Raw genomic sequence first — 27,963 nt, 5'->3', positions numbered from 1 at the left:
GCCCAGGATTTCTGGGGTGTCCCTAAGGCAGATACACAGACAGCACGTAAGTCCAGTCCTAAGGCTGCAGGGCAGGGGGCAGGGCTGGGCTCTAACACCATTCCTGGCTGCCTGTCCCCTCCTTGGCATCGGATTCCCCCTGCGGGAGCTCCCTAAACAAGTGGCTGTTCCAGGGACAAGGGTCTACCCTACAAGGCCATGGAGCGAGCCAGCGTCTCATGGGGGAAGGATCCCTTTTTGGAGTCAGTGGTCTCAGGACTGAGCCCCACCACCTGCGATGAGGCTGGGTCCCAGGGTCTCCCTGGGGGACATCAAGGGTACAGAGAACTGACCTCTGATGACCTGCCCTGAGACAGTCAGAGGATGGGAGTTGGGGGGTTTGAAGATATGGTGGGAGGGTAGGGTCTTAGGACTTTAGAGTTAGCGGGGTCCAGTGACTCACAAGCTCGGGGACCCTGCATGGGCCACTCTGGGCCTCAGGTTCCTTTTCTATAAAATGGGAATAAAAACAGTCCTCTACTTCTTAGGGTTCAGGGAGGCTGACCTGTAGATGCTGCTGTATTTGAAATGGAGAGCCAGCAGGGACCGGCTGTGTGGCAAGGGGAACTCTGCTCAATATTATGTAACAACCTAAGTGGGGAGAGGATTTTTTTAATTTAGTTAATTATTTATTTACGGTGGTGCCAGGTGTGTGTTGCTGAGGCCTTTCTCTTGCTGCGGCAGGCGGGGGCTACTCTCTAGTGGCAGGGCACAGGCTCGGCGTGACGGCTTCTCCCCTTGCACACACGGGCTCCAGGCAGAGGGGCTCAGTAGCTGCAGCTTATGGGCTTAGCTGGCCCACAGCATGTGGGGTCTTCCCAGGCCAAGGACTGAACCTGCGTCTCCTGCACTGGCATGTGGATTCTTAACCACTGGACCATCAGGGAAGTCCAGGGGAAAGAATCTGATAAAGAACCGATACATGTATAACTGAATCACTTGGTGGTGCAGCTGAAACTAACACAACACTGTTAATCAGCTCCAACATAAAAAGTCGGAAAAAAAAAATTCTACAATTCTTAAAAAAAAAAAATCAGTTCCCTAACTCTTAGGGTTGAGGGAGGTTTCAGTGAGACACAGTGAGTCCAATGCTGAGCATGGTATCCCGCACGTGGTGTACAATTACTGAACAGTATTCCATGATTTATCCAGTGTCCTTTAATCGTCAATGAATTCTTCAAGATGCCATTTTGATGGTATGCTTTTATCATAAGAGGAAGCAGTCTGAGGGGGGATCGGGATGGGGAACACATGTAAATCCATGGCTGATTCATGTCAATGTATGGCAAAAACCACTACAATATTGTAATTAGCCTCCAACTAATAAAAATAAATGAAAAAAAAAAAAAGAGGAAGCAGTCTGCACAGCGAGGACATGGGGCTGGGTGAGATAAGGGGGGCGGATGGAGAAGAGAGTTGTTCTCCTGAACATGGGGAGAAACGTGTCTTTGGAGCATGAGAAAGGTTCTAGAATATTTTGTGAGCTACCATTTTGGCCTTCGTGCCAATGGGGGTGGGGGGGGGGGAGATGCAGGGGAGGTAGTCTCACCATGATCTCACCGTGACAAAGAAAAGGAAGCTGGCTTAAGGGGCAGTGAATCAGGAGGTGGCAGAGAAATGCTGGGACTCTAGATCTTAGCCTGACCCCCACACTCCCCAGTGGTGCTGCCTACTGCCCAATGCCTTTATTTCACTCCCTCTGCATCCTTGGGCAAGAAGCACAGAAGCCTCACTACCTCCACTCCATTCCATAGAGAAGTCTTGATGCTGGGCTGGGGGTCCAGAGCTCTGTCTAGAGTACAGGAGGGCTTCCTGGAGGAGGGGGCCATCTGATCTGGGCTTTGCAGGAGGAATAGAAGTTTCCCAGTTAGAGATGTGTCTGTGTGTGAATGTATGAGTGAGTGCATGACAGTACAGAGGGAATTGTTCATGTGAATTAATAAGGACTTTCTGATCTTCCAGGGGTGCATTCAGAGGGCCACAGACAATACTCAGGCACAGGACTGCTCCAAAGCTGCTCACAGTCCAAAACAGATGATCAAATAATAACAATAACAGGGATGCCCTGCTTGGGAAGCAGTGGAGGAGCTGAATTGAGTGGGAGGAGATCGAGCGGTGGGAGTGGGCAGTCTTCAGTGAGAAGCTGAGGAGCTAAGTCACTTCCTATTCCTACCAGTGCTGGGGAGCCGTGGCCAGATTCTGAGCAGGGGAGGGAGAGGGCGAGAACTAAAAGAGGCGATCAGAGTCTGGTCTGGGCCTGCCTTGGCCTCCCAGAGATTCCTAGAGAAAGACAGCCTGGGTCCATCTCGCCCTGGTGGGCCAGATCCACATGAGATGACAGAGACAGAGACATAGAGGAAGAGACGCAGAGAACAGGGGAGAGAGACAAAGAGATACAGGGAAAGTCCGAAGGGGGGAAGACCAAAAGAGACGGGGAGACAGGAAGAGGAAAATGGAGAAACATATAAAGAGACAGAGAGACAGGGAGAGACACAGAGACAGTCACCCAAAGGAAGACAGAAGATAAAGACAAGGAGACAGACTGGTCAGACAGAGGTGGGAGTTATCCAGGGAAGCCCCCAGGGGTGGCAGAAGACGGGGTGCGGCCCTGACCCCCAGTACCTGGAGGGACCCAGAAGGAGGGGGAAGAAGGGAGAACAGGTGCCTTCTCTGCCCACCTCACTCCTACTCTCACCCACCCACCAGCCCTCTTCAGCCCACCCAACCACAGATGGGGAAACTGAGGCCGGTCCGCAAGTCAGCCTCACCCTCCTAGGTCAGCGCTGTGCCCGCTTGCCCAGGCGGGACCAGTATCACCAGGTTAAAAATGGAAATGGGTCTGGCTTTTTTTTTTCCCTTTGAGAAAATCCTAGGCCCAAATAAGGCTAGGGCTGCGGGGAGGCCGGTGAGCTGGCCAAGTCCTCCTGAGCAAGCAAGCAAGTGGCGGCTGGCCCAGGCGGCCTGCGTTTGGGCCTCCTCCAAGACTCGCCCCGCAGCAGGGCGGCGCACCCCGGGAGCCTATAAGGGCCTCTCCACCGCCCTGGCTGCTCACTTGACGCCACAGCCGCCGCAGCCCCCTCTGCGCCCACGGCCCCCCACCACCCAGCCATGGAGGCCATCAAGAAGAAGATGCAGATGCTGAAGCTGGACAAGGAGAACGCCATCGACCGGGCCGAGCAGGCGGAGTCGGATAAGAAAGCTGCCGAGGAGAAGTGCAAGCAGGTGACGTACCTCCGCTGGGCTGCGCCGGGTTGCCCAGCACCCTCTCTGAGCTGGTGAGGTTCTGGGGCGGAGGGCAGGAATCTCAGGAAACCTTAGGACTTGGGAGACTGGGGCTGAGACAGGGGGTTGTGCTCTGGCTGAGAGAGAGTAAGGGGACTATTGTCTTCCCAGGAGGGGTCCCTGGGCTGGGAGAGAGGGGGCCGCCTGGACCCACTTCCAGCAAGGCCCGTGGAAGCAAAGCGAGTGAGAGAGAGAGTGGGGAAGCGTGTAAGAAAGGGAGGGGCATTTGTGTGGACTGCTTGTGTCTGTGTGTGCAAAGATGAGTCTGAGGAGGTGTGTTGGGGTGAGGGGATCGCCATGCAGGGTGTGGTAGAAGGGGTGGTTTAGGGATGCTGTATGTATGTGAAAGGGATTTGTGTGTGCCTGAGCATTTGTGTGTCTACATGTGTTGTGTGTGTTCTGGCTGTGTGGAGGCCTGAAGGTGACTGAGAATATGTGTGCCGAGGAAGGCCTGAGTGTGTAGCTGTTGACAGTGGGTGTGAATAGGTATGGATGTGTTTGTGAGTCTGAGTGTGTGTTGATGGTGCTATTGCCCTGGGTTTTATCAACAGGGGAAGAGACTAGCTGTGTGTTCTTGTACAAATGCTGACATGCTATTGATGAAATTGTGTGTGTCAGGGTGAGTGAGTGTGTGTTGTGGTGACTGCATTTGGGCTGGCATGGGTGTGTGTGTGTTTGTCAGAGTATGTGTGTGCCGATTGCACGGTTGTATTTCTGTTGGGGTATCTGTGTATGAGTGTGGGTGACAGGTGCCTGTTTCAGGGCACACTCAGGTGTGACTGTGAGTGACAGATTGGGAAGTGTGGCCAAGAGTATGGGTGTGTGGTGGGGCAGCTGATGAGGGTTTGGGGCCTGGGGTGGGTAGAGATTTGAGGGTGCACTTGAGAATCTCAATGTATCTCTGAGGGTGCCCTTGCTGTGAGCTTGGCAAGGGAAGGTGGGGGTGCGTCTGGCAGGCAGAGGCCCTGGATTCAGAGCTTTGGGGACAAGATTCCCAGGGGGCCTGGACAACAGGGATCCATCACAGAGCCAATGGAAGGGGGCTGGGCTGGACAGTCCCAAGACCTTGGCTTGGGGCAGAGAACTGGAGTCAGTTGTCTGGGTCTGGGTGGTCAGAGTAGCCAATAAGAGGAGGGAAGGGGGTCTTGATCCCTCCCAGAGTAGCCTGCCCCAGCTGAGGTCAACTGCCAAGCCTTGGGGAGCTTCAGGGTCTCCAATAAGCCCCAGGAGACGCCCAGGATGGTGACTCCAAGTGCCCAGCCCTGCCCATCCTGGGCGCCAGGCCAGCTCAACAGGTAAAAGTGCAGACTCTGAGCGCAGATTGGCCATGTTCACAGTTCAGGCATTGGGCATGCTTGCTGCATGCTAAGTCACCTCAGTCGTGTCTGACTCTGTGACCCTATGGACAGTAGCCCAACCGGCTCCTCTGTCCGTGGGATTCTCCAGGCAAGAATACTGGAATGGGTTGCCATGACCTCTTCCAGGGGGTCTTCCCAACCCAGGGCTCGAACCCAGGTCTCCTGCACTGCAGGCAGATTCTTTACCGCTGGGCCACCAGGGAAGCCACCTTCACTTCTCTGTGCCTCTGTGGCTACATGTGTGAGATGAGGAAGTGACAGTGTTGCTTCCCTTACCACCGTGGGAGGACTAGAGGTGACTAGGCAGGTGGAGCCCTTGGCATGGTACTCGGCACAGTGTAAGCGCTCCATGAACTCAGGATTCTTTCCTACCCCACCCTACTTCCCCTTTGGGCCTCCCCATCCCCCACTGTCCCGGAGCTACCCTAAGTGCGCCGGAACGTATCCGCACAGGACAGCCCCACCCGCAGTGCTCCCTGCCACAAACCCTCCTCCCTCCCCGGCAAACACAAACGCCCATCCTGTGCTGGCCCGGAGCTGCAGCCTCCATCCATCATTTAGCACTTACCGTGAGGGCATGAGGCAGGGCTTGGGAACCCACTCCAGTATTCCTCCTTGGAGAATCCCCATGGACAGGGGAGCCTGGCGGGCTACATTCCATGGGGTTGCAAAGAGTTGGACACGACTGAGCAACTAAGAATTCAGCATGAGGGCTTTAGCCAGGGATTCAGATAAAAGCAACTTAATGGCTCTAATTCGCACTAAGGTGTGAGTGACTGATATAGCATACCCTAACAAAACAGTTGTTCAGTTGCTCAGTCTTGTATGACTCCTCTGTGACCCCATGGACTGTAGCCTGCCAGGCTCCTCTGTCCATGGGATTTCCCAGGCAAGAATACTGGAGTGGGTTGTCATTTCCTTCTCCAGGGGATCTTCCCAACCCAGGGATCAAACCCGAAACGCCTGAATTGCAGGAGAATTTTTTACCACTGAACCCCGAGGGAAGCCCCAGGGCAGACACAAGTCCAAAAGGGAAGGCTCCTCAAAGCATCCCACCGGCTGCATGGCCAAGGAGGTGGGGATAGGGTCTCTGATCTCCAACTGGATTTTCCTTCTGGTTTTTTTTTTTTTTTTTCTTTTTGCCCAAAGCTGCCTACTAGGGTGGTGCATGCATGCGTGCTCAGTCATGTCCAGCTCTTTGCTACCCCATGGACTTGAGCTCACATCCAGGCCAGATCATCTAACTCTGTAACTAGGGCACATTGCTGCCGCTCTCTCACTGAGTTCCCTCAGTGTTCTCATCTGAGAAATGGGGGCAAATGATGCCTCTGATAGAGGGTACGTCAGATTCCAGAGGTGCAAAGCAGAAGCCTGAGCCCCATAGGGCAGATAGCCCATTCTGCCTGGGAACAAAGGCAGGAGATCATGAAAGGCTAAGCTTATTCGGAGTGCCTTATGCTTCAGGAAGCCAGAGAGCAGGGGTCTTGGGCCAGCCTGACCCTCAGGGACCCTGCAGCAAAGCCCCCATTCCAAGCCCTCTCTGCGCCGTGTGGGAATGGGCCGAGCCTCCCTTGTCTGCTTCCTGCCCACACCCCTTGCAGGGCAGTGATATCCGCCCCAACTGGCCTTTGACCCCACATCCTGCCTCAGCCCAGCCCAAAGGCCCCATTTGCAGGGACTACGGTCTGCCATCCATGGCCTTCCTGGCCACTTTACAGGCAGAGAAACTGAGGCTCCAAGAAGGAAGTGACTTGAGGGAGACCTTGGAGAGCCAGTGAGAGGCTCAGCCTCCCCAGCGAGACACCACACGTCCTAGGTGCTTTGTGCGTGTGCAGTTCAGAGGGACAGGAACCTGACCTGTGTCAGCTTTACTCACTTTTTCAGACCTGGCTCCAACCAAAGGGACTTGCAGTTGTGTCATTGATTCATTCTGCAAACTTCCTCCGGGATTCCGTGGTGAACATTGAGCCCAGCTCTGTGCTGGGCGGTACTGGAGCCCAGGGTGACCCAAGCCCCGGGCCTGTTTCTCAAAGGGCCCCAGCCCCAGAGGGTCTGCTGCCCTTAGTCACTCAGCCCAATCCGACCCTTTGCAACCGTTTGAACTGTAGCCGCCAGGTTTCTCAGTCCCGGGGATTCTCCAGGCAAGAACACTGAAGAATTTCCTCCTCCAGGGGAATTTCCCAACCCAGGGATTGAACCCACATCTCCTGGGTCTCCTGGACTGCAGATGGATTCTTCACCAGCTGAGCCATGGGGGGACAGAGCCAAACACAGAGGCGTACCCCTGCCCCGGGGGTCAGGGTGGGGCCAGAGGGTGGGGCAGGGACTAGGGGCCCAGGGCAACAGTGCAGACCACCCAGGGGAGGGACCTGGGTGGGGAGGTCAATAGGAGGAGGGCTTGCTGGGCCGTGAACACAGCCTAGCCTAGCGGCCAAGCAAGCCAGCTTTGAAGTCAGTCTGACAAGGGTTCATAGCCCTCTCTGAACAGCCTCAGGCAGGTCCTGTTTTCATTTAGGGACTGTTTACCCTTCTGAGCTTCCCTGGTGGCTCAGATGGTAAAGCGTCTGCCTGCAATGCGGGAGACCTGGGTTCGATCCCTGGGTTGGGAAGAGCTCCTGGAGAAGGAAATGGCAACCCACTCCAGTACTCTTTCCTGGAGAATCCCACAGACAGAGGAGCCTGGTAGGCTACAGTCCATGGGGTTGCAAAGAGTCAGACACAACTGAGCGACTTCACTTTCACATTACCCTTTTATGACACTGGCACATTCTGTTTCATAGCCCCCGTCCCCTTTATCACAATCCCCACCCATTATTGTTCGGAAAAAGTCATCAAAAACAATCTTGACACCCATCAAATGAGCCCAATGCTGCAGAATTTGCCCTCAATCGTTCATGTTATAAGAGCATTGTGCTGGGCATACAGCACCAAGGAAATGCTGCTATAGAAAAAAATTTTTTTTTGGCCACCACAGGCAGGACCTTAGTTCCCTGACCAGGGATTGAACCCATGCCCTGTAGTGGAAGCAGAGAGTCTGAACCGCTGGACTGTCAGGGGAAGTCCTAGCACCTAGGAAATGCTGTACCATACAGGGCTGGAAGGAAGTCAGGTGGATGTTGGGTCAGGCTGACCTGTTTCTTTAAGGAAACTGGCTCATTTTCTCAGTGAAAGCGGAATTTCAAAAGCAGCTGCCAGGGTGCTGGAAGGCCAGCAGATCAAGGCTTCCATTTCGCAGATGACAACAGAGGCCAGAAAGGGGGAGAGGGTCAGACAACGGGAATTTGGAGGTCAGCCTTCCCGGCTCCTTGCCTAGATGTCAAGGTCAGGGCCAGTGAACCCTGTCGTAGGTGGAAGCCGCAGCCACCCTCCTTCTCGGATCCTCCACCTCTTTTCCATTCCTCATCAGTAAGACACTCAGAAGGCCTGGGAATGGGAGGCCGGAATAGCAGCCCTTTCAAGAATCTGTTGTGAAACACATACACAACACACGCAGCACCTGGCACATTTCACACATCGTCTCAGGAATGAACAGGAGCCACGGGGGGCTGCAGAAAAGTAGGTCCGTTAGGAGGGCTTGTTCAGATGTGGGTTCAGATCCAGTGCTGTGTGACCCACGGATAATCACTCCACCTCTCTGGGCTTCCTGCCATGAGGAGGAAGCAGGAGGAGGATGCAGGGCCCATGCGGGCTGTCTGCTCACTTTAGGAGCATGAATAGGACCAGGGGTCAAACCACCTGAGACATAAAGTCAGATCAAAATCCGAGCTGGACTGAGCACCCCAGCCCAAAGTTAGGGGCCGGAGGGGAGGTACAGAGGGAAGGAGGGTGATAGAGAAGCTTTGAGTTGACCTTTGACTGGTGTGGTGGGGGGTGATGGAGAGGTGAAGGGGTCTTTGTATTCCATAGGGCTTCTCAAACTGGGGGTGCTGGGAGGGGGCAAGACTCTCTGGATAAACGAAGAGGACTGAAAATTTGGGGAGTGTTTGGGACATTTTTATTAAACAAAAGTCAGACTGCAAGAACTGAAAATCTCTAACCTGAATCTTCCAAGAAAGTGATCTCTAAGGAGTAGCTCTCTTTCAGTAAGCTCCACAAAGTCCCAGGAGTGGGGGACAGTGGCAGGGGTTAAGCCTTTCAAACCTTCAGGGTATTTTGTGAGAACCACTCTCTTGGGCAATTGGGAACCACAGCAGGTTCTAGGTTGGCTCCTTGGGTCAGGAAGATCCCCTAGACAAGGGAATGGCAACCCATTCCAGTATTCTTGCCTGGAGAACTCCATGGACAGAGGAGTTCATGGGGTCACAAAGAGTGGGACACGACTGAGCAGCTAACACTTTCACTTTTTCACTCTTTTGGGCAATAGAGAGCCACGGCAGGTCCTTGCCAGAGGTAGGGTCAACATAGACTTAAGAAGCTTCACTGGCTGCCAATATTGGGAAGGTTGAAGGTAGGGATGGTCCAGGCCAGAGTATGACTGCACTGGGGAGGCTGCAAAATTGAACCCGAGTTTCTAGAAAACGTGTCGGGACTTGTTTCTCAAAAGCTGCGATAGATTCTGCAAGAGTACTGGGAGACCCCCCCAAAAAATTATAAACACAGCTGGTCCCAGGACAAGGGAAGGATGTGAAAGCCATGTTAATAGGTACGAGTGGTGCATTTAGTGAGCGGGGCAGAACATTGCTCTCCCTGTTTCACAGATCAGGAAACTTGGATTCTTGTGAGTGTGGGGGGCGCCCCTGCACCTCGAGGACGGGGCCCCCCAGGCTGATGCGTCCCCCGCTCTGTCCCCAGGTGGAGGAGGAACTGACCCACCTCCAGAAGAAGCTTAAGGGGACTGAGGATGAGCTGGACAAATACTCCGAGAACCTGAAAGACGCGCAGGAGAAGCTGGAGCTGACGGAGAAGAAAGCCTCCGACGTACGTGCCCAGTAACGGGGGCGCCAGCGGCCGGGCCGGGTCGGGCCAGGCAGGAGCCCCGGGGCCGGGCGGGCGGGAAGCGCTCGAGGAAGAGGAGGAGGAAGAGGAGAAGGCGGTGCCTCCCGGCGCTTTCTCCAAATAAGTCCCGAAAAGGGGCACTTTCCAGCAGCTGCGGCCAGCGGTGCCGACGTCAGGCCCTCCCCCAGCGGTGCTGACGTCGGCTGCCCGGCCGGGTGACCTCATCGCCCCGACGGCGGCCGGGCCGGGGGCGGGGAGAGGCGGGGGCGGCCCCGGCGCAGGCAAAGGCTCGGGGGCCGGGGCGCGGCTGCTGCAGCTCTTGCCGGAGCCGAGCCGAACCGAGCGCCCGCCGCTGCCCGCCGCCCGCTGCGTGCGCCTCCGCGCCATGGCTGGCCTCAACTCCCTGGAGGCGGTGAAACGCAAGATCCAGGCCCTGCAGCAGCAAGCGGATGAGGCGGAGGACCGCGCGCAGGGCCTGCAGCGCGAGCTGGACGGCGAGCGCGAGCGGCGCGAGAAAGTGAGAGCCCGCGCCCCGGCACCGCGCGCCCGGGCTCCCGCACCCCCGTCCCCGCCGCGCCCTCCTTTCTTCCCTTCTCCCTGAGCCACCCGCTCCCTGCCCGCCAGCCGCTGTCGCCCCTCCTGATCCCACTTTCGCACCCTCGGCCTCAGCGCTCCGGATCGCGGACCGGCTGCAGAGATCCCATCCTCCACCGCCATTCTCCTTCCCTGGCCTGGGACGAGGGGAGGGGGCGCCGCATCCGGGTCGGGCGGGGCTGGTGGAGCGGGAAATGGGCGGGAGGGGGGATAGTCCGGGGGGGGGTGCGCGATCCAGGAGTGGGGAGTGGAGGTAGGGGGCACCCTGCTGCCTTCCGACTTGCCGCCGCTGGCGCCCGGGTCCGGTCGGGGGAGGGCGGGGAGCTGCAGCTCCACCTAGGAGCGGGAAGTGAGAGTGAAAACGTTGAGCTTCCATTGTCTGGGGTTGGACCGACCGATACTGGGAGTGGGGGTGGGGGCGCCGCACTTTCTCGCCACCTCCAGGGCTTCCCGGTTCCTGCCTAACTTTCCCAGCTGTTCCCAGGGGCGCGGCGGCGACGTGTCTGCTCCAGGCGGGGGGCGGAAGTTCAGTTCCCGAGCCGCCGGCCTTTCCCTCCCCAGATGGTCCCCTGCGGGAACGAGGGCCGCGCGGGACCCTGCCTGGCTCGCGAAGACCCTTGGAATGTTAGCTCGGGGCCCTCGATCCACGGTCGTTTGTGTGCGGCCACTGCAAAATGCGGGGCCTGGGGCTGAATGGGGGTGGGGGGCTCACTGCCCTCTCTCCGTCCCTCGATGACCCCTTGGGATGGGACAGGTGGTGGCCACCTCTGGGAGTGGAGAGAGATCTGTATCCCAATCCCATCCTATCCCACTTGGTACTTGACTCCTAGGAGGAGCGTGTCTCCAAAGCCGAGGTGACAATAATGCCCACCTCCCACCCCGGTAGGATTGCTGGGAGGGACTCTGGAGGAAAACCTCTCTGCCTGGCATATAGTAGGAGCTCTATTCCTGCGCTTTTCTCCCCGCATTCTACCTTAGAGGGGTTCACAGCCTAGTGGGGGCAAGGGGAGTCAGATAAGGCTGATTACCATGGGGGGCGTCGGAGGGGTGTGTTCTGCTAACTGGGAGCTTGACAGAAAGAACCAGCCAGTGGGATAGGCTTCAAAATGGAGGCTGAGCAGTCTTATAGGGATAAGTAAGAGTTTGCTGGGACAAGAGACAGCAAAGACTCAGAAAGAAAGTTGGAGGAAGAGTGTGGAGGCCTAGGGTCTCGGAAAGCTGGAGTGTTGAGACTCAGGGTGGGGACCCCAGCAGTGGAAAAGATGCCCAGGCAGAGGGCACTGCTGTGGGTGTCGACAGATCTGGGTAAGAATCGCCCCCACCCCCCAAAGAATTGTTTCCGTGCTCGCTGTAGTCAAAGCCTTTAATCCTGCAAGGGCTGCCCTGGCGTGAAGAGCCCGCAGAAACCTGGTGTAAGCCTCCCAACAGTAGCTGGTTTGGCCTCTTTCACACACGTATCCGGCATAACCCTCCCTCTGATCTCATCCCAAGCCATCTCGCTGGAGGACAATTACTCCTGCTTAAAAATGGCCCTCAGCTGTGAGCCAAGACTCAGGAGTGGGACCATCCAGTTGGGAGGAAAGATGTTTTTGGAAAAGTTTCGAACTTCTTAAAAAGCTCACTTTTCAAAGCGGGCTTCTCTTGGTCAGGAAAAGGGGAGAAAGCCTTAAGAAGGTTCCTGGGCAGAAGGAACGAAGCCAAGGAGGGAGGGGAGGCCTTTTTCAGTCTCTTGTAGAGAAAGCCAAGAGCCGGCGTGTGGCAGACTTCTGGGTCTGCCTCCCGACAGCTGGTTTAGATTTTTGTGTGATTAACCGACATCTTCCTGTTGCTTTGCCACATGTATCTAGCAAGCCTCTTTTACCTTATAAGGAAAATCCTTTGTAGAGTGTAGAAGCTTTGATTGCAGGAAGGGGTGGAGCCCAAAATGACTAGCAGTGACTAGCAGTTTTTCAAGAATACATATATATGTATATCTGTACATAGAAGAATGTATCTCAGAACTATTTCCGTTACAGATAGTTGAAAATGTGCCAAAAGCTTGGTTGTCAGGATTCAGAGTCCTCCATAAAAGGAGGGGTTCTTTTAAAAAAAAAACAACCTACTCATGAATCAAGCATCGCCACATGATCTGAAAAATCAGTGCCTTGACTACTGATGGGTGTGAGGTTTCTTTGTGGGGTGACAAAACTTTTGGAATTAGATAGTGGTCTTGGTTACACAATTTTGTGAGTGTACTAAAAAAACGTTGAGGGGAGGAGTCCATTCCTGCCCCAGTTGCTGAAGGAATGAAGATTCGTCTAATTTTAAGAAGAATAAAAAGCACCCACTCTTTGGAAGGAGTGGGTGACAGTTCTTAAAATAGCTCATCAGTGGTTTAAATGGATTCTCCACACTGGTGTTCCGGAGGAAGCTGTGATCAGAAACACCTGTGGGAATTTCCTCTCCCTCCGCAATTAGGATAGTGGAGCTGAGAAAAGTTTCCTGATTTTGTGTTTTTTGAGCAACTCTGGCCTCATTCTGTTACTCCACTAATTTTTTACAGCCCTCTTCCATTTGGAGATTCTTTATTTGTCTTGTTCTGAAGAAGCCAGGGTGACTTTATACTTCTCCCACCAGTTGGGCCCTATTTTACCAGTTCTCAATATTCCTAAGTGTGAGGCCTCAAAGCCCCCACAGGACTCAAGAGTGTAGATTTGGCAAGGGAAGAACCTTGGGCTGGGGCTCAAGAAGCTGTTCCCTGCCAGCTCTGGGACACTGAAAAAGACCATTTCACCTCTCCTGCCTCTCTCAGTTTTACCAACTGTAAAATGGGTGAGATCCAAGAGGATTAAATGGGGGAGAAATCATGGCAGCAAGAGCTGCCCTTTGTGGGACTTCCCACCTGCCAGCTACAATGCCACACCCTTGCATTACAGTCCCCAGAAAGGTATGAAGGACACAGGCCCTGGGATAGGCTCAAAGCAAGCGGGGAGGCTGCCTGCTCAGTGCCACATGGCTGAACACTGGCGGGGCAAGGATTCTGACCAGTACGTTTTGATCCTCGAATTCTTGCTCTTATGCATGCCAGCGTATTTATTACCTTCCTTGTAGGTGAAAAGCCAGTAAAGCCATTCCGCCATCTCTCCCGTGCCTGTAACCAAATTTTCTTTGCTTTCTTATATGATTTTGTCCCAACATCTCTCAGCCAGCCTTGATAAAGGATGGAGTTCCAGTCGGGCTGCCCCCACTCAGCACCCCCCGCTGCCCCAACTGTACGGCCAGCATATAACTGAGGCATCCAGAGTCTTGCATTTGTCTTAACATTCAGGTGGCTAGGAGCAGACCTTGTATGACAGAGTGAGCCGGTTGCTTGGTGGCCTTGCTCTCTAGAAGTCCCATGGAGAGGCCAGCACCATCCTCTTAGAAGATACAGCTTACTTCTCTCTCTGTCCTGTATGGACTTGAGTACTGTACTCCCTCGTGTTCAACTCTTTGCAACCCTATGGACTGTAGCCTGCCAGGCGCCTCTGTCCGTGGGGGTTCTCAAGAATACGGGAGCGGGTTGCCATTTCCTCCTCGAGGGGATCTTCCTGACCCAGGATTGAACCCACATCTCTTGCGTCTCTTGCTTTAGCAGATGGATTCTTTACCACTAGTGCCACACCAGGGAAGCCCATAAAGACTTGACAGCCTGTCCTGTTGTGGGGGGAGTGCACTGACATTTGGGGGAAATTCACATTGTCCAGAAGAGACAGTCTGAATTCCTTACCGCCTGGGTTCCTGGGTGGGCTTCAGCGGGGGAAGCATGTTAGCTGAAGAAAAGGACACGGTGTGAGTGGAAGGCTGGCTGACCTACTTCCTTCTTAACCTGGTTCCACCTCTGACCTCCCTAGGCCGAAGGGGATGTGGCAGCTCTCAATCGACGCATCCAGCTCGTTGAGGAGGAGTTGGACAGGGCTCAGGAACGACTGGCCACAGCCCTGCAGAAACTGGAGGAGGCGGAAAAGGCTGCAGATGAGAGTGAGAGGTAAGGACGCTTTGAACCCGGTGGCATGAGCATTTACTTCTGGGAAATTGGGGTCGTGCCATACTGCCAACCTCCCGGAGCTGGGGTGAGAGTCAGTGAGATCCCAGGGGCACACATGTGTACACATACATACAAATGGGCAACAACACCTTGTAAACCGTCCTGCTGTGTGTGGAGGCATTTGATGTGGTGGTTATGAAGGAAAGCTACCACCAGAAAGAGGAAGGCAAAAAATGGGCAGATGTGAGACTGTAGCTATGACTGTCGTTGGCAGGCAGTTCGCAGAGCGCTGTGTCTCCTGTTCTCTCTGAAAGTCACTGTGCGTCTGGTTGTCAGCATTCTCAAGACCTCAGTTTCCAGGGTGATATGAAAAGGCGGGGGATGAAAACTTGGAATGGGCTGTCTGCATAAATGATTATTAGCAGTGCTTCAGGCTCTGGGTCACTGGGCAACTATGTGTTGGGGACATGCACGAACCACTCCGATCAATGTATTTGCAACTGATGGCACTTCTTATCTCCAGGCCATTCTCCTGTTGCCTCCAGCAGGGTGCTGTGTCCTCTCTAGCGGCATGCCTTGGTGCAGGCTCTGGAGGATTATGGGCAGATTGTGTAATTCACAGAAGCAGCCATCTCTGTCTGGTGGCCAGTGGGTTCCTTGTGTGGTGGTGGTGTGGCCTGGGCTGGTGGTCCTCACTTATCTGCCACAGCATCACACCAGAATTCGCACTGGACTCATCCACCATAGTTTGCAAGTTTCCCAGGTGGTGCTGGAACCCGCCTCCCAATGCAACAGATGCAGATTCAGTCCCTGGTTCGAGCAAGATCCCCTGGAGAAGAACATGGCAACTCACTCCAGGATTCTTGCCTGGAGAATCCCATGGACAGAGGAGCCTGGCGGGCTACTGTCCATAGGGTTGCAAAGAGTCAGCCATGACTAAAGCAGCTGGGCACATGGGCACCATAGTTCTCTGGTAGAAACTTCTCCCAAGGATCCATTCCTGGTGGTGGGGCTAAACCAACTGGAGAATCTTGGCGACTGACTTTTTGAGTTGCCTAAGGGGGAGTTTGCTGTACAATGGAATAGCCCTTATGGAGGGCACAGATCGCGGTGCGGGCTCTGCTTTAGCCACTTCGTAGAGTGAGAGGGCAGTAGCTCAGGGCAGCCACGTGGAAGTATGAAGGATCCAGTCACAGGTTGCTCACGGCTGTGCCGGGGCCTCAGCTAGGTGCTTCCCTTGTTCACAGTCAGACCGGCCTGGCCAGGCATCTCATTCATTTCTTGCACCTCCCCAAGTCAAAAGGCCCTTCACTTGTTGGTATCATGTTACCAGCAGCCGTTGATGACGCCCTTGTTAGAGACTGCTGTTTAGGTGGAAGGAATTCTATACTTGGGAGCTGAAGAATCTAGATCTAAGTCCTTCCACTGCCATTTACTATGGGACCTTGAGCTAGTCCTTTTGATCGCTCCTTGACTGCAGGGGATTTTCCAAGCTTGCTGATCTCAGGGCCTGGTTACAGGCATGCATGCTCAGTTGTGTCCAACTCTTTGTGACCCCATGGACTGTGTAACCCACCAGGCTCCTCTGTCCATTGAATTTTTCAGATAAGAATACTGGAGTGGGTTGCCATTTCCTACACTAGGGGATCTTCCCAACCCAGGGATCGAACCCAAGTCTCTTGCGTCTCCTGCATTGGCAGGCAGATTCTCTACCACTGTGCCACCTGGAAAGCCCAGTACGGGCCTGGAGAGTGTTTTTGATAGTTAGCTGAGAATGGCAGGGACAGTCCGAATGGAAGTGTTTATTTATTAGAAGTATAATAATGGTCCTCCGTGGGCAGGCCTGACACACACTGATACATTATACTGGGTTGGCCTCTTCTTTGGAGATATCTGAGTTTAGCATGTCCACTCCACACAGTGCAGGCCACAGTGAGCTCCATTTTGTGATCAGAAGTTGTAGGGCACTTCCAGCTGTTCCCAGGACACCGTCCTTCCCCTAGTGGACGTATCCACTTCAGTTCAGGCCTTCCTTACCCATCACTTTGTGGATATCTGCCTCTTACCTGGTGTTCCCACTGAAGTCCCCGCCATCATTCTGGTTTCCATTCACACTTGTTTCTGAAACCTTCCTGTGGTTCCCTGTTCCCTCGGAGCAAAACCCTTAGCCTGTCATTCAGGCGGCCTGTGGTGCAACCACCCTGACTTCCCTGCCATATTCTTTCATTCCTCTGGGGCTTTCTGTTTTTCCTGAACTTTTTATTTTGTATTGGGTTATAGCCAATTAACAATGTTGTGATAGTTTCAGGTGGACAGCAAAGGGACTCAGCCCTATATATACATGAATCCATTCTCCCCCAAGCCCCTGTCCCTTCCAGGCTCCCACATAATATTGAGCAGAGTTCCCTGTGCTATACAAACGGTCCTTGTTAGTTATCCATTTAAAATCTAGCAGTGTGTGTGTGTCCATCCCAGACTCCCAAACTCTCCCTTCCTCCCAGCAACATAAGTTTGTTTTAGAAGTCTGTGAGTCTCTTTCTGCTTTATAAATTCATTTGTATCACTTCTTTTTAGATTCCACTTATAAGGGGTGTCACATAATATTTCTCCTTTTCTGTCTGACTCGGGCTTTCCTTGTGATCCGGCTGGTAAAGAATCCACCTGCAATGTGGGAGAACTGGGTTCGATTCCTGGGTTGGGAAGATCCCCTGGAGAAAGGAAAGGCTACCCACTCCAGTATTCTGGCCCAGAGAATTCCATGGACTGTATAGTCCATGGGGTCACAAAGAGTCAGACATGGCTGAGCGACTTTCACTTCTGTCTGACATACTTCACTGAATATGTCAACCACTGTGTCCATCCATCTTGCTGCAAACGGCATTATTTCATTCTTTTTAAAGGCTGAGTAATATTCCATTGTATGTATGTACCACATGTCCTTTATCCATTCTCTGGGGCTTTCTTGTATATCGTTCTCCCTCACTGAAGAATACCTTTCCTCTCCTTGTTCACTTGTGGACTCTCTTCTGGGAATCCCCTTGTGACATACAAACACACCCTCCCTACCCCACTCCCCACCCCAATGCAGCCGAATCCATCATTCCCACAGCCAGGCCAGCACAGATCTTCGATCAGATCCTGGTAACTGTTGGCGTACAAGTCCCCCTCGTCACTAGTTAGTGAGAGACTATGGGATAGGAGTGTGGACTCAGGCACCACATCACCGGGGTTTGAATCCCAGCCCTGCTTCTTACTGGCTGTGTAACCTCAAGCAAGTTACTTAGCTCCTCTATGCCTCAGTTTCTTCCTCTGTGAAATGGGGATACTGTACCTATTTCTAGGTACAGGAATTGTGAAGTTTAAAAATGGTGCCTGGTGTTCAGCAAAGATGCACGTGAGTGTGAGCAGCTCTAGTTGCCTCTTTGGAGTGTGGTTCTTGGTAGGTGTCAGTGAAGTGTTTAGATGAGTAGATGCCTGAAGGTGTGCAGTGAGGTGGTCATGTGTGTGTGGAGGCAATGACAGGTTCTGCTCCTTGCAGAGGGATGAAGGTGATAGAGAACCGCGCCATGAAAGATGAGGAGAAGATGGAGATTCAGGAGATGCAGCTTAAAGAAGCCAAGCACATCGCTGAGGAGGCCGACCGCAAATACGAGGAGGTGAGTGGTGGGGAGTGGGGCTGGCGGATGGCAGTAGCAAGAAGCGGGGAGGAAATGGACCTGTGATAGGGAAAACCCTGGGGCCGCCTAAAGGAAGCTCTTGGTCAGCTCAGCTGTCCTTCTGCATCCACATCTGTTTTTTTCCGAAGACAGCCACTTGTCTAGGAGACCATATCTTCCACGATGCCAGAAGTCCTGGGAAATTCTGTGACAGTCAGACAAGTGGGGACTTAGACTTAAACGGGAAACCAAATGATCAGATCCCTTTTTTTTTGTCCGCCAGCTGGGCGTTAGGCTAAAATGGGGAATTGTGGTCCCCGGCTGTGGGTCTTTAGACTATGAAGCTCAGTTGCTCCTTCTGCCTGCCTCCATGGCCCTGTCTCTTCCTTCCCCTTCCTGGGGCCCACAGGAGAGAATTTAGGTTTGTAAATTAGAGTTGCAGCAGCAGCAGAAAGCCCCAAGTTTGCTGGACATGGCTTTGCTGTTTGCTCCGGGTGGGCATGGGGTATCCTATTAGACGTGGCTCTTGGGGGTCAGTCTTAATTGGTCCTTCCTGTTTCTGCAGGTAGCTCGTAAGTTGGTCATCCTGGAGGGTGAGCTAGAGCGGGCAGAGGAGCGTGCCGAGGTGTCCGAATTGTGAGTGGCAGAGTGGGGTTGGGTGGTGCCCAGCTCAGCTCTAGACATGGTGAATGGGGGTTGGTCGGGGAGCTGGGAGGGAGTAAGTTATGTTGGGAAAGGATACTGACCAGGGCCTCTGGTCAAGTGGATGGGTGTCTGGGACTCATCCTTCAGCCCCTCCTCTTTGCTTCCCTGGCTGACAAAGAGTGACAGGCGACTGTTTGTTCTCACTGCCCTGGGAAGTACCGCCCACGTGTTCACTCTTGCCACAAAGGTATTGGGAAATACAAGTGTCGGGCAGTAGCCGAGAAGCCCAGAAGTCCCATTTTCCCAGAGAGGAATCCTCGGGAGGCTGTGCCTTCTTAAGGGAACGCTGAGGGCAGGCTGCCATGTCTGTGTCTAAATGCCTTGTTCTTGATGTCGTTGTTTGGCTAGGACACATTCTTGGTGGCGAGGAAAGGTGAGAAGCTTGACCAGAGTCCCCACAGGCTCCCTTCCCCCCACCTCCCACCACAAAACCCCAAAAGCCTCTCCCCTCAGACTCGGGTGAGGACTCGAGCTCCCCAGAGCATTCCTGCAGTGCTAAGAGATCTGGTTTCCGAAACCCATCCCAGGCCTGCTTCCTGGCGTGTCCAGTGTAAACTCGGATTGCCGCCTCCCAGCCTCCTGCACTGCGTCTCATTCTTAAACACCTTCCGGAGTCAGCCTCATCAGTCGTGGATTTCACAAGTCCCTGTTGCCTCAGACTTGGCGGGAGCCCAGAAGAGCTTTACAAACCTCCCAAACACTCCTCGGCCTGCCGCGCCTTTGCCTGGCACGATGGGGTTTTGACAAGTACACAGCACCGAGTCTCAGAGAAAGCCATTAACATTTTTCCCCACATTCCTTCTGGGGGCCCCTGGCAGTGCGGATTCCTCCTTTTGAAAACTTCTTTTAGGGAGACTGCTGTTTGTACAAAAAGACAAGACACCAAAAATCTTCTCTTGTCTTTGGGCAGAAAATGTGGTGACCTGGAAGAAGAACTCAAGAATGTCACTAACAATCTGAAGTCACTAGAGGCTGCATCTGAAAAGGTTGGTGGTTGGCTTGAGCTGGAGGGTGATTTGCTGGCCTTTTTTCCTCCCCCAAGGAACACAGGAGCGTGCCAGGTATCGGGGATCTGACCTGTATTTGCCAACAGTAGCTTTGGTATCCAACAGCCACGTTTCTTTTTCTTCTATAGAAAAGGGTGTCCAATGGCTAGATTTCCCTCTTTCATAGGGTCTTACTGCCAGCTTTTATCTCAACCTCCTACGAAGGTGGGCTTATTTATCTATTTACTTATTTTGGCCATACAAGGCAGCATGTGGGATCTTAGTTTCCCAACCAGGGATCAAACCTATACTCCCTGTAGTGGAAGCGAGGAGTCTTAACCTCCAGACCACCAGGAAAGTCCCTGGAGATGAATTTAGAACCTGAGATGGGGGCCTGGTCAGGCTCATCTTAGGGAATTCTGAGCCTCCTCATGTACATACAGAGCCTCCAGAGCCGCACTCTCAACTGCATCCCTGGGTTCCTCTCGAAATACTTTCTAGAGGGTTGAGCAGCAATCACAGGTGGAATTGAGCTTTGTTGTTGTTGCTGGAGCAGTACCCAAAGCAGTCATTAGAGGAGAGAGCATTAGTCATTACATTAGCAAGAACGTACAGACCCTTCCGTGACCTTCCCTCCTCCCCTCCCAGCCCCTGCTGTTGAGTTCCTCTTTCTCAGCTCTTCCTCACTCTCCCTGCTCCTCCTCCCCTCCCGTTGCACTGAACTCATTTCACAGACGCTCCATGCTGGTCCCTTCCACTGCTTTCTTTGAACCTTCTGTCCAATCAGCCTGGGGTGGCTGCCCCCTTTCCTCTCTGCTTGGCAACCCCCTGTCCACCCCTCCCGGATTGCTCATCCAGGTTAGGTATTTCTCAACTGCATAGCCCCACCTACTTCTTTCCCTATTGCGAGGGTTGATCACATTTATTATAATTAATTGCGTGCCTTCCTCGCTAGATTGTAGAGACAGGGACTCTGTTGGTCTCCTTTAGAGCTGTGTCATTAGTCCCAGCGTGGTACCTGGTGGGTATTTCATGCTGGGATAGTTGGTGAATAAATGTGGGTATGCGAGGGACTGGTTATTGGGAGAGATGCTGCAGTGATCTGCTCTTGAAGCGCTTGTAGTCTAGTTGAGTAGAAGGGTTGACATAGTAATTAGGGTGTGGTGGGGCTTCCACAGAGGGACTTTGGAAAGCTGGGAAAGGTGTCGCAAGGAGGTGACCTTAGAAAAGACCATAGAGGCTTCCCTGGTGGCTCAGTGGTAAAGAATCTGCCTGCCCGTGCGGGAGACAAGAGTTCGACCCCTGACCCGGGAAGATCGCACAGGCAGCTGAGTTTATGCACCACAGCTATTGAGCCTGCGCTCTCGAGTCAGCAGCTGCAACTACTGAAGCCTGAGCACCCCAGAGCCTGTGCTGTGCAACACGAGAAGTCACCGCAGTGAGAAGCCTGTGCAGTGTACCTAGAGGGGAGCCCTCCTCGCCTGCTACAGCTAGAGAAAGCCCCCACAGCAAGGAAGACCCAGCACAGCCAAAAACAAATAAATAAAATTATTAAAGAGGGGACAAAAAAACTATAGAGCAGGAGGCCAGCCAGGAGCTCATATTCCAGAATCAGGTTCCAGCTGAGGCTTGGTCAGGTAGTAGCCATGTAACCCTTGACAAATTAGCTAGCTTCCGTGACTCATTCCCTAATCTGTAAACTGGGATTGGTGCTAACAACACCGCTGGCTGCTGATAAAGGTTAGCCAGTACTCAGCTGAGTTGAGCCTTGAAAGACAAACCTACCTTCTGACAGACAGCAGTGAGGAATGGGACATTCCATGCCTGGGGGCCCAGATGTAGTCAAGGGCTGGGAGACCAGAGAGTACTCAGAAAAGGCTTAGGAAGTGGCAGGAAGCTGGTGGGAAGTGGGGTTGGAAACAGACGAGGCCAGCTGCGGTGGAGGGCCTTGAGAGGCGTGTTTCCATTCATTCATCTGCCTCCATCTTCATCACATGTGTATCTCGAGTTGTCAGCTCAGGTCTTGAGATCAGTCCCATCCCAGAGGGATCCCCTCCCAGACTCTCTGAGTTTCCCACACATTCATCTGCCTGGAAAGTTGTCTGTCTCTACTTTGCTTCTTAGGCAGGTTCGTAGCTTCAAGCGCGCGCTTTTCTCCGAGAATCGGGGAACGTGCATTCTCTTGTGCTGTCCCCCCACCCCCCGCTCCCTCCTTTTTAAAAAGTAGTGTTTTGATCTCTCCCGCAGTATTCTGAAAAGGAGGACAAATATGAAGAAGAAATTAAACTTCTGTCGGACAAACTGAAAGAGGTGAGTGTGATTCCCACCCAGCTGGTTCGGGATTCTCCTGGGGTTGGTCTTGAAGCAGTCCTGCTGACCCCTTTCTTCTGCCCTAGGCCGAGACCCGTGCCGAATTTGCAGAGAGAACAGTTGCAAAACTGGAAAAGACAATTGATGACCTGGAAGGTATGAAATCACCATCTATTTGTGTTTGTTCTGCCTCCCCCTTACACGACACGTACAGTCGGGGGAAATCTGGGAAGGCTGGTTTGGGCTTCATCCACGTCAGGGGAGCAGAGTGATGTCACATCTGGAAGTCTGGAGCCCTGGGACAGGACAGTGCAAAATCAGATTCAAACTAGGGTTGCCATTTTTCCAGAACTAAAATATTTCTGCCTAATTAACTCCATATGTAAGAACAGAGATCCAAATATGGCTGATTTTTTAGCTCTTTAGAGTTTCCTTCAATTTGCTCATTTCTGAGACGCCTCACATTTTTTAAATGCCTTGCATTTTTTATGGAAACTCTCTCCCAGAGAGCGCAAAGCTTATCACAATATGAGAAAATGGAAATTTAGAGACTGTAGAGACCTGAATAAAGACTCCAGTCTCTGAGTCTGGTGCCCACGTATCCCAGAACTTCTTGAAGTGTTTCATCTTTTAAAAAAATTCTGTCCTGTGCTCTTCACGGAGTAACCCGGAAATTCCAGAATCCTGGAATTTCAGTTCTCCCAAACTGCCTGTCCCGCCCAGAAAGGGTACAGAACTCGTTCTTCAGGCCGTGTGTCCCAGTGTTTGGTTTGGGAAGTGAGGTTTCCATATAAGGCAAAATGCCCCATTCCAAAGTATGACCTTCGGGCCAGATGACATCACTGAAAGTCAAATAACCTGGGATGGGAGATTGGTGGGGAGAAGCTCTCACCATTTCTAGTCACCGCTCTTTCTAAAGTTTCACTCTGGCTAATCCCCTGCAGAACTTCACTCCACTTAGAAATCACTCCGTAGATCTTCTGTTTTCCCGTTTGTTTTACATGAGACACAACCTTGTCCCAGTTCTTGCTTTGTTTTCTCACTGTTTTTTCTTCCTCAATGTGTGGCACTCCACTCCAACCCTCGCATTCTATATTCTGTACCTCTCCTGAACTCTCTCCTTGGGGACCTCTGCCCTCCAGATGAGCTGTACGCTCAGACGCTCACATACAAAGCTATCAGCAAGGAGCTGGACCATGCTTTCAATGACACGACCTCTCTCTTGAGAGGCGGCTGGGGTGCCACCCTCTGTCCTAGCAGTACTGAAGTCTGCCTTCTCACTGTGGTACCTCCACTCCTGTGAGCTTCTACAAGCTCCAGTTTCCTGCCTTCTGGTTTGATCTTTCAAGCCCTCTGCTGCTGTGTCTGTGACTGTGTGACTGAAATAAAGACAGGCCGTCCTCATCTTCATGCCCTCTCATTTTCATTTTCTCCACTTGTTGCCTTTGGGCTGTAGTCTTTGAGGTAAGGACCTTTGAGGCCCTTAACCGTGACTGCAACCAAAAGTGAGTGGTTCAAATGAAGAGCTGGTTTCAAAAAAGAAAATTATGCTCATATGATTCTTTTCTGACAACATAAAAACAAAAGCCAACTTGGCCTGACCTCTCAAATGTATTAGCTATATTAACTGTATCTGCATGCCACTAGCAGTTTTTCCTTACATAGAAATTGTTTTGAATGGAGACCCATCCAACCTCTTGAGCAGCTTAACAGAGTCAGCAGAACATGCAAAAACCAGCCGGCTTATCTCTAAAAAGAAGCTACCTTGGGATGGCACTTCATCTGTGGATTCAAACAGCAGCAATGGCATTTTGGTCTCCTTAGTCCTTTTCTCTCGTTTTCTCTGTGTTTTACTTGGAGAATGGTGTCTGGGGTTCCCTATGTCTTCATTGTTCACGAAGCACCTCTTCAGCTCCCAGTCCTGGGAGGCAGCTCACCAGAGAAGCTCACCTCTATTCCGTACCCTTAGAAAACAACTGCAAGGAATTAAGGGGCATCCCATAGCAGGGCAAGGGGATGGAAGCTGCTAGAATGCCAAACAAAGGAATTGAGGTGATTCTTGAGTTCCAAAGCAACTTTCCTGAGCAACATGTATCTCCCCTCATAGTTAACTAGAACCAGGAACTTTGGTTTAGTGAGGGCTCATGAAGTTTGTGTATGGGTGTTTAAAACCTCTAGCGACCAAAAGCTCATCAGTTTCCCCAAGAGAATCCACAAATTTCAAATAATCTATCTGGTTCTCCCCTGCACCCCACCACTACCACCACCTCAAATTGTCCCAGAAACACTTACATTTTGAAGTCCAAGCCATCTTCTAGATTGCCCCCTTGAACATGAAAGTGGCATGAAAACTTCTGAGTAGATCATTTATTTTTGGTCACCATAACTTATTCCTCATCCAGTAATCTTTTTATTCAGGTGGGAACCTTTGTCACAATTCTTTATTCATTTCTGCAAAATACAACTTTACTAAACTACCCACACCCTTCCACCCCCAACTTTCCTCTGTTCCTAACTGCCTTCCCCCCTGAACTTCTGCGTAAACCACTCCCATCACATTGCCATGCCTGTTACCCTGGGAAGATTAAATGCTGTAGGGGTGGGTGTTTTTTGTTTGCTCTCTCCAGGTATTTGTTCCTGGAGTTTTCCCAGACATATGTAGCCTCCACCCTTTGAAATAACTGCAGCCCTGCCTATCCAGTCATTCTACCTGAGCACCTAGGTAGAACTTCAGAGATTGGGGCTATAGTGGATCTACTACTACCTGTTGACTGTGTGGTGGGCTGGGTGGAGGGCGGGGTTTGCTGTCACACTTGTCAAGGGCAATTAACACTTTTAGGGAAACTTACTTTCTCTCAGATCTAATAAAAAGTAGATGCAGGGGAATCCCAGTGGCAAGGTGAAGTGAGGTCAGGATTTGGAGTTGGAATACCTTGCTTTGCACCCCAGCTCTACCATTTGAGCTGTCTAGCCCTTTTCAGTAGAAATAAAAGTGGTAACTGAGTTCCTGAGGATTAAATGAGATAACTGAGAAGAAATGGGTTCGCCTGTAGTAGGCAGTCAGTTACTGTGTTAATCCAGACTCCACAGGCCCAGGTCACTATTCTCTGACAGAATCCTCCCAGATCATAAAGTATCACATCAAATGGAAGCTTCAGTAGTTGTATTTGCAAGATGGCCATCTTTGGCAGTCGTTTTCTTTCTGAATATTTGCAAGCTGATCATGTCACATTTTATGAGGTATTTTGCTTTCCTCTGGTATTTTAATGAGTCCTGGCCTAGTCCCTAATAAGCCATTACTTGTCGCAAACCAGTTTTCTCTCCTGCTCTGTCATGCATCGCTCTAAGTGGCATCTTAGAGTTTTGTTGATTTGTTTGGTTGGGGGGGAGGGGGTCGTCTGTTTTTTTTTTTTTTTCATTTCTTTCATCCGCTCAACCATTTAATAACGTACCTGTAGTCTGGCTTAAATTTCAGTCATTTTGCATTTACCTGGAGTTTGACTGCTGTGGACACATAGATGGACGTGTAGAAACAGTAACACAATTATGCCTGGAATTTAAACAGCTATTCTCAGAAGCTCCAAAGGAAAGATGGGTTATAAGATTATATTTCCCTTCCATAAGCTCAGGGACTAACCAGCACTAGAGAGAAAATGTATTAACTCATCCATATCTCAGACCAAAAGCTTGTGTTTATGTAGCATTTTATAAGTTCTGAAGCATTTCTCATTTGTTTCTCATAATAACCCTCTGCCACACAATGGTATTACTCCCATTTGACAGATGGGGAAACTGAGACCTAGAAAGTTTAAATGACTTAGGTTAAGTGGCATTTACCTCACAGGGCTTAAGTCAGGTGTTCTGACTCTAGGATTGCCAGATTTAGCATATTAAAATACAGGACACCCAGTTAAATTTTAATTTCAGCTCTGCAATGAAATTTTGAGCATAAGTGTATTTCAAGCAACATTTGCAATATGCTTCCATTAAAAATTTTATTTATATGAAATTCAAATTTAACTCAGCAGCCTGTATTTCATTTTCCAAGCCTAACTACCAGATTTGGTTTTTAGTGTCTAGAAGCCCATGTGTTCTGCTATAATTAAAATGCAGAGTACTTTCTCTGCTCTTTCACTCTGGCAGTGTGGAGCTTAAAAACGTTTTTCCCCCCTTTTAATAAAGACGCTTATTAATTTGTTTTTCCCTCATTCTTAATTTTCACCAGAAAAACTTGCCCAGGCCAAAGAAGAGAACGTGGGCTTACATCAGACACTGGATCAGACACTAAACGAACTAAACTGTATATAACCAAAACAGAAGAGTCTTGTTCCAACAGAAACTCCAGAGCGCCGTGTCTTTCTCTTCTCTTGTAAGAAGTTTCTTTTGTTATTGCCTCTTCGCTTTGCTGGAAATGTCAAGCAAATTATGAATACATGACCAAATATTTTGTATCAGAAAAGCTTTGAGCACCAGTTAATCTGTTCCTTCCCTTTTTCCAAAATGACACCAGTTTTTTCAGCTCTATTTTTAATCCTTAAATTGCATATATTCCTAAGGTAGGCAGGGTATTTCATATTGAGCATACATACTCCCTTTTAAGACTGAGGGCATTTGGTTCCTGGGAGAATAGACAACCCCATACTTTCAAAACACAAGATTCTGATGTCTAGTCATGGGTCAGTTTAAAACGTTGGAGAATGTCCACCATTGGTCACGTGGTAGGCGGCCAGGGATCGTCACATTAAAATGGGTGGGGATTTTCCATCCAGACCAAAGTGGGGGTGGGGTTACTGTGGGAAGTCATAAACCACAGAGAGGTTAACCTGATCATCCCAGCTCTTTTCCGCACTCCACCGTGCAGAACAAAACAAACATCCTCTGAGCAGTCAGCATGAGAGTGCTCAGAAAAGAGTCATAATAATTACCCAAATGTTTTTGGATAGATCCTTGATATGCTCTTCTATATGTTTCTTTCACTCTAAGTTCTCTGAGGAGCTGATGTCTTATTCCAATAATGACCCATGCTATCTGCTCTGATATGAGGCCATCCACTCAGGAGGAATGAATGTTGGAGAATTCAGTCCTATTCAGAGAAGCAGTCTTTTTCAAAACTATCAGTAATTGAGCAAGACTGTTTTTCTGTGAACAAATATTAGGCAGAATGGCCCTCTCAAGACAGCAAAGTAAAAACTAAAAAATTGGCATAACTTCATCTCTATACTCAAGAGAATGGCAAATTGGAGATTTACTTATCTAGAATTTTAATTCCTTCTTCAGGACCAAGTTAATAAAAGACCGAGAAACTCCTGATTAAACTGGATATGGAGTATTTTGTACACAGGGCATTTTGTTATGTTTCTGCTTTCTCAGTTAACATCTCAGAGCTGAAACATTCCACATTCCCCAGCAGTGTGGGGGCCAACTCAAGTTTACAATTCTGACTAAAAGAATCACCCTGCTTCTAGCTTATCTGAATCCTCTGCCCCTCACTCCCATTTATTAAGCGCCACACTACCCAGGAGATACACTAGCAAATTGTGCAATTGAATAAAACCCACACTTTCCATTTAGATTCTTGCAACTGTATCATATGTAATAGTATCACTTTTTCTACATTTTGGTCAAATAAATTTTTACATAAACTCCAATTTGTGTGAATTTTAGAATGTGTGGGGACATAACACAGCATTTTGGCTCAACAAATGTGAATGGAAAATGCCAACAATTCAACAAATATTTATTTGCTAGGAACATCCACTTAGTATTCATTGTCAGAGGACTAGAGTGAGGGTAGACTAGAGGCAGGAAGATCAGCTAGGAGAATATTTCAATTAATCCAGGATATAGTGCTTGCCATAATGGAATAAGAAGGAAGAAGTGATCTTAAGACTTAGCTTATTGGGTGGCAGGAACTTAAAGAAAAACCTAAAGGAGAAGACTCTTGAGAGTCCCTTGGACTGCAAGGAGATTCAACCAGTCCTTCCTAAAGGAGATCAGTCCTGGGTGTTCATTGGAAGGACTGATGTTGAAGCTGAAACTCCAATACTTTGGCCACCTGATGTGAAGAGCTGACTCATTTGAAAAGATCCTGA

The 27,963-nt window shown here is 51.0% G+C and overlaps 1 protein-coding gene across 4 annotated transcripts; it reads left to right on the top strand.

The window, feature by feature from the left end:
* The first annotated feature begins 3,094 nt into the window (after positions 1 to 3,094).
* Positions 3,095 to 27,519, top strand: TPM4 (tropomyosin 4). 4 transcript variants are annotated; one of them, XM_020906376.2, is made up of 9 exons: positions 3,095 to 3,261; positions 9,471 to 9,596; positions 14,081 to 14,214; positions 17,753 to 17,870; positions 18,436 to 18,506; positions 19,486 to 19,561; positions 21,809 to 21,871; positions 21,958 to 22,027; positions 23,014 to 25,181. In XM_020906376.2, exons 1-9 carry the CDS (start codon positions 3,148 to 3,150, stop codon positions 23,172 to 23,174), a joined length of 933 nt encoding a protein of 310 aa, XP_020762035.2. In that variant the 5' UTR covers positions 3,095 to 3,147; the 3' UTR covers positions 23,175 to 25,181. The 4 variants fall into 4 exon arrangements, with proteins under 4 accessions (XP_020762035.2, XP_020762033.1, XP_020762037.2 ...); XM_020906374.2 differs by lacking the exon at positions 23,014 to 25,181 and adding an exon at positions 26,097 to 27,519 and having other exon boundaries at positions 3,106 to 3,261; XM_020906378.2 differs by lacking the exons at positions 3,095 to 3,261; positions 9,471 to 9,596 and adding an exon at positions 9,808 to 10,131.
* Positions 27,520 to 27,963: the final 444 nt, after the last annotated feature.

The sequence above is a fragment of the Odocoileus virginianus genome, chromosome 3, assembly GCF_023699985.2.
Source record: "Odocoileus virginianus isolate 20LAN1187 ecotype Illinois chromosome 3, Ovbor_1.2, whole genome shotgun sequence".
NCBI lineage: Eukaryota > Metazoa > Chordata > Mammalia > Artiodactyla > Cervidae > Odocoileus > Odocoileus virginianus.
Note: the sequence above shows the minus strand (reverse complement) of the source record. Positions and strands in the feature narration are given on the sequence as shown.